The sequence below is a fragment of the Coregonus lavaretus genome, assembly GCF_964263955.1.
Source record: "Coregonus lavaretus genome assembly, contig: HAP1_SCAFFOLD_1686, whole genome shotgun sequence".
In the NCBI taxonomy this organism is placed as follows: domain Eukaryota; kingdom Metazoa; phylum Chordata; class Actinopteri; order Salmoniformes; family Salmonidae; genus Coregonus; species Coregonus lavaretus.
The window spans coordinates 1-15,024 of NW_028157444.1; the positions used below are offsets into that span (position 1 = coordinate 1).

Sequence of the window (15,024 nt, forward strand, 5' to 3'; positions counted from 1 at the left end):
TATGTGCTTTCTTGAGCAGGGGGACCTTGCGGGCGCTGCAGGATTTCAGTCCTTCACGGCGTAGTGTGTTACCAATTGTTTTCTTGGTGACTATGGTCCCAGCTGCCTTGAGATCATTGACAAGATCCTCCCGTGTAGATCTGGGCTGATTCCTCACCATTCTCATGATCATTGCAACTCCATGAGGTGAGATCTTGCATGGAGCCCCAGGCCGAAGGAGATTGACAGTTATTTTGTGTTTCTTCCATTTGCGAAATAATCGCACCAACTGTTGTCACCTTCTCACCAAACTGCTTGGCGATGGTCTTGTAGCCCATTCCAGCCTTGTGTAGGTCTACAATCTTGTCCCTGACATCCTTGGAGAGCTCTTTGGTCTTGGCCATGGTGGAGAGTTTGGAATCTGATTGATTGATTGCTTCTGTGGACAGGTGTATTTTATACAGGTAACAAACTGAGATTAGGAGCACTCCCTTTAAGAGTGTGCTCCTAATCTCAGCTCGTTACCTGTATAAAAGACACCTGGGAGCCAGAAATCTTTCTGATTGAGAGGGGGTCAAATACTTATTTCCCTCATTAAAATGCAAATCAATTTATAACATTTTTGACATGCGTTATTCTGGATTTCTTTGTTGTTATTCTGTGTCTCACTGTTCAAATAAACCTACCATTAAAATTATAGACTGATCATTTCTTTGTCAGTGGGCAAACTTACAAAATCAGCAGGGGATCAAATACTTTTTTCCCTCACTGTATGTCTGTCTGGTGCCTGCAGTGGGACTGCTGTTCCTTTAACCAGTGTGCATTGCTCCTTTGGGTTCTGACTGATGTGTGTCTGTTCCCTATTCTGGGTTTAGATGGGTGAAATCAATGTGATTCTGTCGCAACTGGTAGGTTCTCAATTGGTGGATGATTAGCATGTGACAATTTGCACAGTAGAAAAGGTAGATGATTGTACCGCATGTGTACTTGCCCTTTTTAGAATAAAGTCTCTTCTAAAACAATTAGACCCCTATTTGTAATACTCAATGTCCATTAGTCAACATAAAAGTGGATAAGTCACAGAAATCACATATTCTATTGGTGTGGCCTCTCTACACCTACCCCTCTCCATCCCCCGGTGCCCCCCTAACCCTCCTCCTGCCTTACCTCTGCTGCCTAACTCTTCTCCCCCTAGTGGGGGAAGGGATGGAGGTGCGTTTGGTCCCTGGTCCCCTGCTCTCCTCTCCGTGTGCTAGCTATGCCATGCCATGCAGCGCGTAGCTACCGTGTACTGTGGACTGTGCCGTGCAGGTTTAGAGACAGTGTCCTACCACGCAACCCGGGGAGTCGAACCAAAACCCAACCCCAGGAGCCTTTGGTAGTTAGGTGTGTAACTCATCAACCGTAACAAAACATGTCATGACCCCCCACCACCACCATCCTACTCCTCAACCCCTCCATACATCCATACACCAAACCCCCTACAGTACATTGCACATGGAAGAACTCCTGTCTGTGTGCAATGGCTTGAATGTGACTGACAGGCAGGGTGAGCGCTGTGGCATTCAAGGGGACCCCATGAATATAGAGCTGGCTGGCGGCCATTTTGGAGAGTATCACTTCTTGTTTCCTGTGACAGGACCAGAGCGGAGCTGGAGCACGAAGCACTTATTGACGGTAACCTGGCAACAGAGGCCAACCTGATCATTCTGGATACGCTGGAGATCATCGTCCAGGTATAGAGATGTTAAAAGTAGACTCAGCGAAATGACGTTTCCACGAGCAGCACCGCAGATATTGCGACAAGCGAGATGCAAGACTTTGCTCTCACACAGTCGCACACAGTATCTGCGCACGTGCACGTGCACGGGTTCACTTCACGCTGTGGCAGCGTGGTAGCCAGGGCACCAAAATAGCAGAAAAGTATAGCCTCGCGCTTCAATGCTCTTAGTTGTTGCGGAAATGTACCCACTATGCTGTTGACTTTGTGCACCTATGTCATATGGCTGAGTCTACCTTTAAGAAGCACCAGACTCCTCACACACGCACACAGTCAGGTTGAAAGTTTGACACATTTGCAAACCAAATGTCCCTCTGGGGATAATACAAATGTATTGATTGATTGTGATGTGTGTTTCTATGCATTTGTGTGTCCTAGACGGTGTCTGTGACAGAGTCCAAGGAGAGTATCCTGGGTGGAGTGTTGAAGGTGCTGCTCCGTAGCATGGCCTGTAACCAAAGTGCCGTCTACCTTCAACACTGCTTCGCTACACAGAGAGCTCTCGTCTCCAAGGTCAGAATTGAGTTCCTGTCTACAATCATGTAGACAGGAAGAGGGGTTGCACTTTTAAGAGATTTAGTGAAATCTATTGGTAAAATGTCTGCATACTGTAATTGTATTGTCTGTTTATATCTCTGTGTGTCTCCTGTTTCATACTTATGTACATTTCTCTGTCTGTGTGTCTGTGTGTCTGTGTGTCTGTGTGTCTGTGTGTCTGTGTGTCTGTGTGTGTGTGTGTGTCTGTGTGTCTGTGTGTCTGTGTGTCTGTGTGTGTGTGTGTGTGTGTGTGTGTGTGTGTGCGTGCGTGTAGTTCCCAGAGCTGTTGTTTGAGGAGGAGACAGAGCAGTGTGCTGACCTGTGTCTGCGTCTACTGAGGAACTGTAGCAGCAGTATTGGCACCATCAGATCCCATGCCTCCGCTTCTCTATACCTGCTCATGAGGCAGAACTTTGCGATTGGCAACGTGAGTACAACGTCAGGACAACGCACAGCAAACACGGATACATAGAGTACTGTCTGCTTGCCAGCTACTTACCCATTTTTAATTCAACTATTGATCCCTTTAGGGGTTATTTAGTCATTATCGATTGAAGCACAGGAGAATGATTGCATATCTTGTACATACTCCACATGCAACATATGTTCCTTCTTTTCAGGACAGGTTCATGTACATTTAGGTGTTCTATGTTTTCACTGTTTCTCGAACTGTCCATGCTCCTTTTGTAGAATTTTGCCCGGGTGAAGATGCAGGTGACCATGTCCCTGTCCTCCCTGGTGGGAACGTCTCAGAACTTCAACGAGGAATTCCTCCGACGTTCCCTGAAGACCATCCTGACCTACGGAGAGGAAGACCTGGAACTCCGGGAGACCACCTTCCCTGACCAGGTAACCACAGCAGACATGCTGGATATCAATAGATTAGTACTGACATTAACCCTTTTAGTTATTGTAGTACAAAGCAGTGGAACTACTTGTTCAATATATAAAAGTACTTCAGTATACAACACAAAAAAAAAAAAAAAACTATTAAAATGTAATCAGACTTTCAGAAAATGGCTAATCGGAGAGGGAATACCTTGTCCAATCATGAGATGATGCTGTCACCTTATTAACCATGCTTCATATCTCTATCTATGTATTTCAGGTCCAGGACCTGGTGTTCAACCTGCACATGATCCTGTCTGATACAGTCAAGATGAAGGAGCACCAGGAGGACCCAGAGATGCTCATAGACCTAATGTACAGGTATGGAACACACACACACACACACACACACACTGAGCTATCCTTCAACGTGTTGCTGTGTCCAGGATCGCTAAGGGTTACCAGACGTCTCCAGACCTGCGTCTGACGTGGATGCAGAACATGGCGGGTAAACACTCTGAGAGGACCAATCACGCGGAGGCAGCCCAGTGTCTAGTGCACAGCGCCGCCCTGGTGGCAGAATACCTCAGCATGCTGGAGGACCGCAAGTACCTGCCGGTCGGCTGTGTCACCTTCCAGGTGAGGAAAAGGACTATTTTAGGACTGTAGATTTTACTACCTATGTTTGGACCAGGCAGTCATCCTTAATCCTACTCCTGGGGAGACATGGTACTGCAGGTTTTATCCTAGCTTAGTGCCATCACAACTGACTCAACTAATCAACTGAATTGAATATACATGTTGTAAAGAAAATGAATACCATGATGGACCCATTACAGTGTTATGTCCGTCTGTAAATAATGAGTGACCACGTGTGACTCGTCTCTCTGTTTCAGAACATCTCTTCCAACGTGCTGGAGGAGTCTGCCGTGTCTGACGATGTGGTGTCTCCCGATGAGGAGGGTATCTGCTCGGGGAAATACTTCACTGAGGCTGGCCTAGTGGAGCTGCTGGGTCAGGCTGCTTCCTCCTTCTCCATGGTGAGACTCAGAGAAAGAACTACTGTACTTATGATACACCAGAGACAGTCCACAGCTGGTTTACCTACGACACACGGAGCGTTGTCAAGGCTTAATCTAACCACTCATAGGAATAAATACTTCACATTACCAGACCTGGGTCAAATACTTACGTCAAATACTTGAGATGCACTTGATTGTTTTTGTCCGGTATAGCGGAACCAATGCAAGCCCCAAGCTAAATCAAGCGCACCTCAATACTTTCAATACCTTTTTCCAGGCTGGTATGTACGAGGCGGTGAACGAGGTGTACAAGGTCCTGATCCCCATCCACGAGGCCAACCGGGACGCCAAGAAGCTGGCCACCGTACATGGTAAACTACAGGAAGCCTTTGGCAAAATCGTGCACCAGGTAAATGCTTGATCTATCTCTTGCCCTGTACATACTGTAGGTATAGAGAACAGACAGGACTGTTACGTGCCCAACAGACACTGTTTTGTGCCCTACCTCAGTGTGGAGGTTGTGTAGGACTGCCTGTCTGTGGATGTTACGTGTGTATGTCTGTGATTCTGAGACAGAGAAACAGGTACTGTGTGTGTTAGGCGCAAGGACCCACCAGTGCAATGCCCTATTGTCTGTGGGAGGCATGCAGGAAAGAGCATGCTAAATATGTACACTCTCAGACCGACAGTCACTGCAGTGTACCAACGTGACTGTAAACATATTGATATTGTATATTCTTTGTCACCACAGAGCACTGGCTGGGAGGTAGGTCCTAATGGTTCCTGCTTGGCCTACTCATTTACGTTCTGTCTCTACTTTATTATTTGCTAGCCATGGGGACGTTGTGTTGCTCTCTGCTTCTGTGTTACATTATACTGTACGATCTATTAACATCTACCTAGACTGGGTGCTGTCCGTCTGTCCCTCCAACCAACTGTGGGACTGCTGGTGCCATGTTACGGGCAGCAACCCTCCTCTTCCTCATGTTCCTCTGTCTGTGGAAGAGGTTGTTTTAACGTGAGCGTTTTGGCAGGCCATGCATGGGAGCCCCAGTGTGACACTAATGGCAAGTGTTGGTGAATGAGTGCTTCACACTGCCTTGTCAGACCGTCTCTCATCAACAACAAACTGTCTGGTCTGGTCGGGCATCAACATCTGGTCTGCTGCTCGCTCGCCTGTTGTCACAACTCATCTCATCTACAGCCGCAGGGTTCGATTTTAGTTCGATATTCATGCAAAGGATACACTCCTCAGGTTGTTCTCTCAGTACACACTCCCACAAACCAGAGGCCTTTTGTAATAGAATGCTCTGACATACAAATTAAGCACAAACTATTGCAAACTTGGGTTTGCCGTATGCAGTTCCAACTGGATCCACATTTATTTAAGACATTTTGAATTTCAAGAGGGTTCAAGTCAAAGGATTTTGGACTGGATTGTTAGATTTGTCCCACCTCGATTTGTCCCACCTCAAAGTAAATTTTTCTCCCTTTTTATTTGAAATAGACAAACTAAATCGACCCCTGAGTTCCTTCATTCATACTGTTGTTTTTGTGTTAACTGGTATTAACCTGGTGTGTTGCATGACAAGGACAGAGCACGCCTCCTCATTCTCCAGAGGAAACTAAAGGACTGGGAGTACAGCCCCCTGAATGTTTCCAGGGGCTGTGGAACTCAATCACCACCATGACTGCATTATCTTTTACCGTCTCCTTTCTTTCCCTCTCCTCTTTCACCTCCCTTTACTTCACTCTCTTTCTCTGCATGTTGTGTGTTCTTTAAGTCAAAAGGAATGCTATGTTTTGCCATTGGTGGTTGCTGTCTATTCTATTTGCCTTGGTTTGTGTTGCTCTTGTGTTTTTGTTGTGTTGTTTTTGTTTAGTTTCTCTAGTGAAGTACCTGATTAAAATGTGTTCTTGTTTCCTCCTTTTTGATTTCCCCGGTTGCCGTGCCGACCCTTCCTTCCCACTTGACTCATTGTGTGTTGCGGTAAGTTCCTAGTTTGAGGGTTACTTTATTTCTGTTACTTTTTAAAGGGGAATGTAATGCAATGAACCACTGACAAACAACCACTGAGCCGAATGGCAGAGTAACTGATCACAAGAAAATATGCAATGTATTTCACTCTGTATTGTATACCTGTATATTACATTTCACATTTTAGTCATTTAGCAGACGCTCTTATCCAGAGCGACTTACAGTTAGTGAGTGCAAAATTTCTTCATACATTTTTTTCATACTGTCCCCCCGTGGGAATCGAACCCACAACCCTGGCGTTGCAAGCGCCATGCTCTACCAATTGAGCTACAGGAGGCCACCTGCCAAGGCTGTGTAAATCGAAATAATAATAACGGTATCTATTATGCTGAAGGCCGTCTGTGTTTATATTTGGTGTTGCAATTGAAGTGTTTGCTGATGATGAGAGAACTTGAACTTCACGGTTTCACTGAGTTGGATGGAATTCAGCTAATGTATCAATAGTCTGGCTCAGACATAATCAGACTCTGTCAGCACGGGGTTACTACCGTGCTTTATTCTTACACTTCTGACGACATTCTGTGTAAAAACAACATGTTTTTGTTCAAGTAACATGCGTGCGCTTATATTTAACATTTGCACACGTAAAACATGTTTTCTGTCTCGCAGGATGGGAAGAGAATGTTTGGTACTTACTTCAGAGTCGGATTTTACGGCTCTAAATTCGGGGACTTGGATGAACAGGAGTTTGTGTACAAAGAGCCTGCCATCACCAAGCTAGCAGAGATCTCACACCGACTCGAGGTAAATGGCAGTTTGGAGGAGTGTGTCTCAAACTATCTTTTGGTATTTCTTCATTAGTCCACTGTTGATACAGTCCCAAAATGTTTAGCATGTCAGCAGTCAAGTTTTCAAGATATATGAAGCAAAGTGTCACTTGCTACATTACATTCTGGGACCGTATCAACAGTGGACTAATGAAAGAAATACCAAAATATTGTTTTTGAGTGGATTTTTCCTTTTAAGGAATGGTCTCTTCTCTATTTGTGAAATGGTCTCCGTCTACTGTGTGAGAGAGCTGGAGCACTGAGTGTGTCCTGTGTGTTTGATCTCTTAGGGGTTTTATGGTGAGCGCTATGGAGAAGACCAGGTGGAAGTCATTAAGGACTCCAATCCAGTGGACAAGTGCAAACTGGACCCAAATAAGGTGTGTGTGTGTGTGTGGGGTGGGGGAGAGGGTTTGTGGATAAAGACGGGATTCCAAAATAATCACTTTATCAAAGCATGGTCAAGTAAATTGCCTTTTTGATTATTTGAAGGCTATTGGTTATTAATTGGTTATTTGTGTATTTTGGTTAATGTTGGTAAAACATGATGTTAACCAGGTGTCACTGTGTATCTTTACTGTGTCCAGGCTTATGTCCAGATCACGTACGTGGAGCCGTACTTTGACACCTATGAAATGAAGGACCGCATCACGTACTTCGACAAGAACTACAACCTGCGGCGGTTTGTCTACTGCACGCCGTTCACGCTGGACGGGCGGGCGCACGGGGATCTGCACGATCAGTTCAAGCGCAAAACCATCCTGACCACCTCCCACGCCTTCCCCTACATCAAGACACGCATCAACATCATCCACAAAGAAGAGGTGATACACTTCATCTGACACCATGCACCACATGCTACTGTTACATGAAATCCTCTGTAGCTCAGCTGGTAGAGCACGGCGCTTGAAACGCCAAGGTAGTGGGTTCGATCCCCGGGACCACCCATACACAAAAATGTATGCACGCATGACTGTAAGTCGCTTTGGATAAAAGCGTCTGCTAAATGGCATATTATTATTATTATTATTATTATTATTATTATTATTATTATTATTATTATTAAATCCACATCATTACAGGAATATACTTACTGACACGCATTCGTATGAAAAACAGGCATATACCTCTGTCTATTTATTTTAAATATTGAATCAGTGCTTTCTCCATCTTATCATCTGATCGTCTTTTCCTGTCTCTCTGGTCCTGTTAGATCATTTCCATGCCCGTGGAGGTGGCCATAGAGGACATGCAGAAGAAGACCCAGGAGCTGGCCTTCGCCACCCACCAGGACCCCTCTGATGCCAAGATGCTGCAGATGGTCCTGCAGGGGTCTGTAGGGACCACTGTCAACCAGGGACCTCTGGAGGTGGCCCAGGTGTTCCTGTCAGAGATCCCCGGTGATCCTAAACTCTACAGACACCACAACAAACTACGCCTCTGCTTCAAAGACTTCACTAAGAGGTCAATTACAAAAGTACCAATTTCCCCTCTAGAGGTCAATAAAGTTTATTCAATTCAAAGTACTGTTGTTTGTAAATCAAGTTTATAGACTCCAATTCCCTGTGCTGTATGCAAAAGGTCATATTGAAGTCTAGTGCTCTACTCACACCTGTCCTATTCTCCTCCATCCAGGTGTGAAGACGCCCTCCGTAAGAACAAGAGTCTGATTGGTCCAGACCAGAAGGAGTACCAGAGGGAGTTGGAGAGGAACTACCATCGCCTGAAGGAGGCGCTACAGCCACTCATCTGCAGAAAGATACCCCAGCTTTATAAACCTGTGCTGCAGGTCAACTCTCACAGGTGTGTGTGTGTTGACAAGCAGGAACATACTGGGGCCAGACTTGCGAACATTAGAAACAGTTTCACTTTAAAATAGGGGTGTGCTGATCTCGTCATACTCGTAATCGTATCCGTTTTATCACACTTGATACTTGTAATTGGATTTAATCGTGATCGGAAAACCCGGAAGTGCTCTTTAAATGCTGGTAAAGCCTAAACCTCAAGTGCACATTACTGCGCTATCACATCATTATGTTCCTTCACTCATTCCCCCACATTGTTAAACGACCCCGACAGATGAAAATGCACATGATTTACTTACTTAGTCCTATTCAATGATCAACGAGATAGGCTAATAAATAGCCTAATGTATGGCTGGTATGGCTGGCTACTACTGCCTGTATTTATTCCAGACAGATTTAGGTAGGTAGGCTAATTCTCTTGCCACATATATTGTTTCACTTTTGAGAGGAGCAAAACGTTTCTCTCCTGACACTTATGCCACAACATTTGTATAATCAAAATAAACGACATTTGTAATTGTATTTTCTATTGATCTGTCGCTCGGTAAACATGCCTGGGGCAGAATAAATAATAATAATAGCAAGCATGGGCTTGGATCACGATATAACGACAGACGTCGTCAGCAATGGAATAATTATACTGGCAGACAAATTAGGCCTACTAAACAATGCCAAGTAGACAGACAAAACAACCATATACATGTAAGTGTAGCCTACATAAGAAATGAAGTGGTGTTTTTGGTCAGACAGTTCCATTAAACTATGCTATTATATTCGGTATGTTGGGCCTAGAATACTGATGAATCATTAAGTGATCTTGCGAGACATTGATTCAGCTTTGATTTGAAACTTTATTAAACAAAAACCATTCTGAGAAGTGACGAAGCATCGCTCCGGTGCGTCCTGGCTGATCTATACTCCTGTATAGAAGAAGCCTAGGGGTCGGTCTGTGAGAGGGACTTCAAGAAGCTCCACATGAGATATATTTGTAATCTTCATTTACATGGTTTTGGCTGCACACTTCGCAACACACTATCACAATAAATGTAGTTCTACATTTCAAAGGAAAAAACCATTTGAAGCCTGACTCGCATTACTGTGAGCTATCTGTCCAACTGAACTTTTGTGCATGTTTTACTAACTTTGATTAGGCAGATGGTGCTCTGTGACTTCGGTTAAGGACGCTCTCATGGAAAAAGCGTTAGGTCACGTCAACATTTTTAATTGGCTAATACAGAATTTGTCACAGGAAATAATGATGTCCAGCTGGTGGTGTTAGCATAGGGATAAGTATGGCAGTTTATCTGATGGGAAAAGCTAACAAGTAGCGTTATATCACGTGCAACTACGTGCATCACATGCAACTACGGCAACGCATTTTTTCTGAGACGGAGGAACCGTTTCTAATGTTCGCGGCTCCACTCTTTCTTTGGAGTGTTTATGATATGCATTTGGATGTATGAAATACTCATTGCTCATGTTTTGTCTGACTGTTCATGCATTCCCCCCCACATAAATATGATTTCCTGCTTTTGCTTCTGTTAAATGTAACAAACGTACAGCTTGACCAGGTAGTTTGGTATTCTGTGATTGGAACCACCTCTGTAAAACTGTCTACTGGGTGTAAGGTTATATGCATGTCCAATCTGGTATGGCTTGGCTTCCCCATAATTCACTGACTTTGCATTCTGTGTTCTTTTTTCCACAGGGATTCCTTCAGCAGAATGAGTCTCCGCAAGCTTGAACTTTGAAGATAAAGAAAAAAATTAAGAATCACAACCTTAATTTATTAATGTGTAAATACTGAGAGTCAGCGTTCCCCATAGCGAGCAGAAGGAAAGCTAAAGAAGCGTTACCACAAGTTCGGTACGTCGTTCCAGTGTCTTATTTGTTTACAGGCAGCCTGTTATGCAATCAGTGGGTTTAACAAAGTGGATCTTACTACGTACAATGTCAAATCTATTCATGTGTGCACTCTTTTTTATTTGCTGTGTATCAATGCATTTTACGACTTGAAAGTTTAATATTTAATAAAAAAAGTAAAAAAAATATGTACGAACACTATCATAATGCTTTATAATTTTTTGTTAAGCTACATTTTTGGGGGGGTTAGGGAAATGTTTTAAACATTGACATTGAATAGTTATGTATTTTTTGTTCACTTTAAATATTTTACTAAATAAATATTTTAATGTCCAAACTGTTCTTTGAAGATGAAAAAGACAATCTTGAAGAACTCTTGGGCAAACACAAAGAAAGAGCTTTGCATATGCTGGTGTTATTATTATTATTTTATTAAATGTACAAGAGAATCTACAAATGATAGCAGGAGAGAGAAGTAGAAAGTAAGTGTGAATTATTCAATACTCTGGTTGAAAACCCAAACTACTCTGGTTTAAAACCCAAACCATTTCTTTTAAATCTTTTAGAATATAATCTTTTTGACAGCAGGGAAAGGATTAATAGAAATTGTTGTACATAACTTACTATAAGCAATACAATTGTAACTTATCGTTCTAGATATGATCTTTCATAGGACCAGAGCTTGTTTAACTGGAATGAGGTACTGCTGTTGAACAGAACTGTACAACGTCAGAAGAAAACAACCAATACATTCATCCCTGATGCTAAAACATGGAGTCTTCTTCCCCCTCCATACATACCAAACCTGAAACTAACAGCAATGCGATGTTGTACTGGCATTTTGTAAAGTGATTGGCTATCTTATTGGCTAGGTATTTATTGACTGCTTGAATTTATTTATACAACTTTGTATAAAATAATAAATCGACCAAGAAAAGTGCAAAAGTTATTCCTCTGTAGCTCAATTGGTAGAGCATGGCGTTTGTAACGCCAGGGTAGTGGGTTCGATCCCCGGGACCACCCATACGTAAAAATTATGCACACACGACTGTAAGTCGCTTTGGATAAAAGCGTCTGCTAAATGGCATATTATTATATTATAAGAACTAGACCGAGACGGCCAGCTTATCTGTATCTAACTGAACTTAAACATTATGGACAAAAACTGAGCAGCTTATTTCTGACGGTCCAACAGTATTTCAACTAATCAATAGACATTTCTCTCCTGCATATAGAAGGCATGACATGACTTTACAATTTAAATTTCTGAAAATGTATACGAATTCAGTGTATTGTTAGTTCTTTTGAATGTTGTCTAGGCCTATATGAAAAGACAGGTTTAAAGTCTTGAATGCAGTTTTACTGCAAGATATGAATGACTGTGTCCGTGGGAACCAGGGCTATCGCTCAATCCAAGCCATTTCGATCTACGGTGTCCACAGATCGATTTATAAGTGAAAATGTCGGTCGGAACCGGTACCACGCAGGTCCCCAAAACAGGGGACCTTACATCTAAGAGGTTTTTAAAACAGAAAAATGTAGTAAATAAGGCAGATCTTGAAAAAAAGGTTACATTGAAAAAATAAAACATAAGTATTATATCTTTCTGATTTCGCAGAAATTAATAAAAAAGTATCATATTTGGACCTGAATGAGTCTCTCTATCCACTACCTATTGTGAGGATTCACCATCTTCATTGAATGCTTTCATAATTTATCTGCAGCTTAACCGCCAAAAAGCGTACCAGTAGAGCCAAATGAACGGCTCTCACCGATGCGATTCGGTGGGTTACACTGAGTATGGTTACATGCACACAATTATTGTGGGTAGTCAGATTAACATAATAGTTTGATTCAAATGTTTACATGCTTTGCAAGAAGAACGATACCCCTAATAATCCTGTTTACATGCATAGCCGCGGGAAGTAGGGCTGCTGAGGGTGAGAATAATATATATATACAGTGAGCTACATAATTCATTGGACAGTGACAATTTTTTTGTTATTTTGGTTCTGTACTCTAGCACTTTGAGTTTGAAAGGATACAATGACAATGAGGGTGAAGTGCAGACTGTCAGCTTTAATTTGAGGGTATTTTCATATATTTCGGATGAACTGTTTAGAAATGATAGCACCTTTTATACATGGTCCCCCCATTTTAAGGTACTACAAGTATTTGTTAAATTGGCTTCACAGATGTGTGTCGTTAGGCAGGTGTATTCATTTGTGTCGTTAGTGAATGCAGGAGAGCTGTTGATGAATAGCATTGATTCTAGACTTTGCTATTGCCTTTGGAGGTTGTTGTTGTGGTGTGACAACATGAGGAAGACAGCAGTGTCGATGCAAATGAAGCTGGCCGTCATAAGGCTCAGAAATGAAAATCAATCAATCAGGAACATTGCAAAAACCCTGGCCATGCCCAAGTCAACAGTTTGGTTCATCATTAACAAGAAAAAAACAACCGGTGAACTCAATTATGTCAAAAGACCCGGTAGACCGAGGAAGACCACTGTAGTGGATGACCGGAGAATACTCTCTATGGTGAAGAAAACCCCCCTGACAACAGCCCAACAGATCAAAAACACTCTCCTGGATGCAGGTGTAGATGTGTCAAAGTCTACCATACGTAGAAGACTACACCAGCAGGACTACAGAGGGTACACTACAAGATGCAAACCACTGATAAGCCTGAAGAACAGAAAGGCGAGATTACAGTTTGCTAAAAAGCACCTAAAAGAGCCCCAAGAGTTCTGGAAAAAAGTATTGTGGACAGATGAGACAAAGATTAACATGTACCAGAGTGATGGAAAGAGGAAAGTGTGGAGAAAAAAAAGAAATGCCCATGATCCAAAGCATACCACCTCATCCGTGAAACATGGTGGAGGGGGTGTTATGGCTTGGGCCTGTATGGCTGCCAGTGGAACAGGCTCACTTGTCTTCATCGATGATGTGACTGCAGACAGAAGTAGAACAATTAATTCTGAAGTCTATAGAAATATTTTATCTGCTCAGATAAAACCAAATGCCTCCAAACTCATTGGACGGCACTTCATCATGCAACAAGACAATGACCCTAAACATACTGCTAGAGCAACAAAGGGGTTTTTGATGGCCAAAAAGTGGAAAATCCTTGACTGGCCGAGTCAATCACCGGATCTGAATCCAATTGAACATGCATTTTACATGCTGAAGAGGAGACTGAAGGCAATAAGTCCCCAAAATAAGCAGGAACTGAAGATGGCTGCAGTACAGGCCTGGCAGAGCATCACCAGGGAAGATACCCAGCGTCTGGTGATGTCAATGCATCGCAGACTTCAAGCAGTCATTGCATGCAAAGGATATGCGACCAAATATTAACAATGATTACTTTATTCTACATTATGTTAAACTGTCCAATGTTTTTTGATGCCCGAAAAAGGGGGGGACCATGTACAAAAGCTTCTATAATTTCTAAACGGTTCATCCGATATGTATGAATATACCCTCAAATTAAAGCTGACAGTCTGCACTTCACCCTCATTGTCATTGTATCCTTTCAAACTCAAAGTGCTAGAGTACAGAACCAAAATAACAAAAAAATTGTCACTGTCCAATGAATTATGGAGCTCACTGTATATATATATATATATATATATATATAACAACCCAAAAATACAGAAAAAAATATTTTTTCACTAAAGTAGTGCACTGAGTCTTTACTAGTTCTGTATTAGCGGACCGATATAAAAAAAAAAGTCAGCACCGATGCCACCAAACTACCTCCCACAGCTACAGTGGGGGAAAAAAGTATTTAGTCAGCCACCAATGGTCCAAGTTCTCCCACTTAAAAAGATGAGAGAGGCCTGTAATTTTCATCATAGGTACACGTCAACTATGACAGACAAAATGAGAAAAGAAAATCCAGAAAATCACATTGTAGGATTTTTTATGAATTTATTTGCAAATTATGGTGGAAAATAAGTATTTGGTCAATAACAAAAGTTTCTCAATACTTTGTTATATACCCTTTGTTGGCAATGACACAGGTCAAATGTTTTCTGTAAGTCTTCACAAGGTTTTCACACACTGTTGCTGGTATTTTGGCCCATTCCTCCATGCAGATCTCCTCTAGAGCAGTGATGTTTTGGGGCTGTCGCTGGGCAACACGGACTTTCAACTCCCTCCAAAGATTTTCTATGGGGTTGAGATCTGGAGACTGGCTAGGCCACTCCAGGACCTTGAAATGCTTCTTACGAAGCCACTCCTTCGTTGCCCGGGCGGTGTGTTTGGGATCATTGTCATGCTGAAAGACCCAGCCACGTTTCATCTTCAATGCCCTTGCTGATGGAAGGAGGTTTTCACTCAAAATCTCACGATACATGGCCCCATTCATTCTTTCCTTTACACGGATCAGTCGTCCTGGTCCC

The 15,024-nt window shown here is 42.7% G+C and overlaps 1 protein-coding gene across 1 annotated transcript; it reads left to right on the forward strand.

Moving 5' to 3' along the window:
* Positions 1-1,618: 1,618 nt before the first annotated feature.
* On the forward strand, positions 1,619-10,820 carry LOC311125420 (dedicator of cytokinesis protein 7; the record flags this gene model as incomplete). The annotated part of the gene is made up of 14 exons (XM_084199464.1): positions 1,619-1,715; positions 2,138-2,272; positions 2,571-2,723; positions 2,987-3,145; positions 3,405-3,505; positions 3,571-3,763; positions 4,021-4,164; positions 4,424-4,555; positions 6,803-6,928; positions 7,242-7,331; positions 7,539-7,775; positions 8,165-8,415; positions 8,587-8,754; positions 10,465-10,820. Coding segments are annotated over 14 exons (2,029 nt in total), but the record flags the coding sequence as incomplete, so codon positions are not given.
* Positions 10,821-15,024: the final 4,204 nt, after the last annotated feature.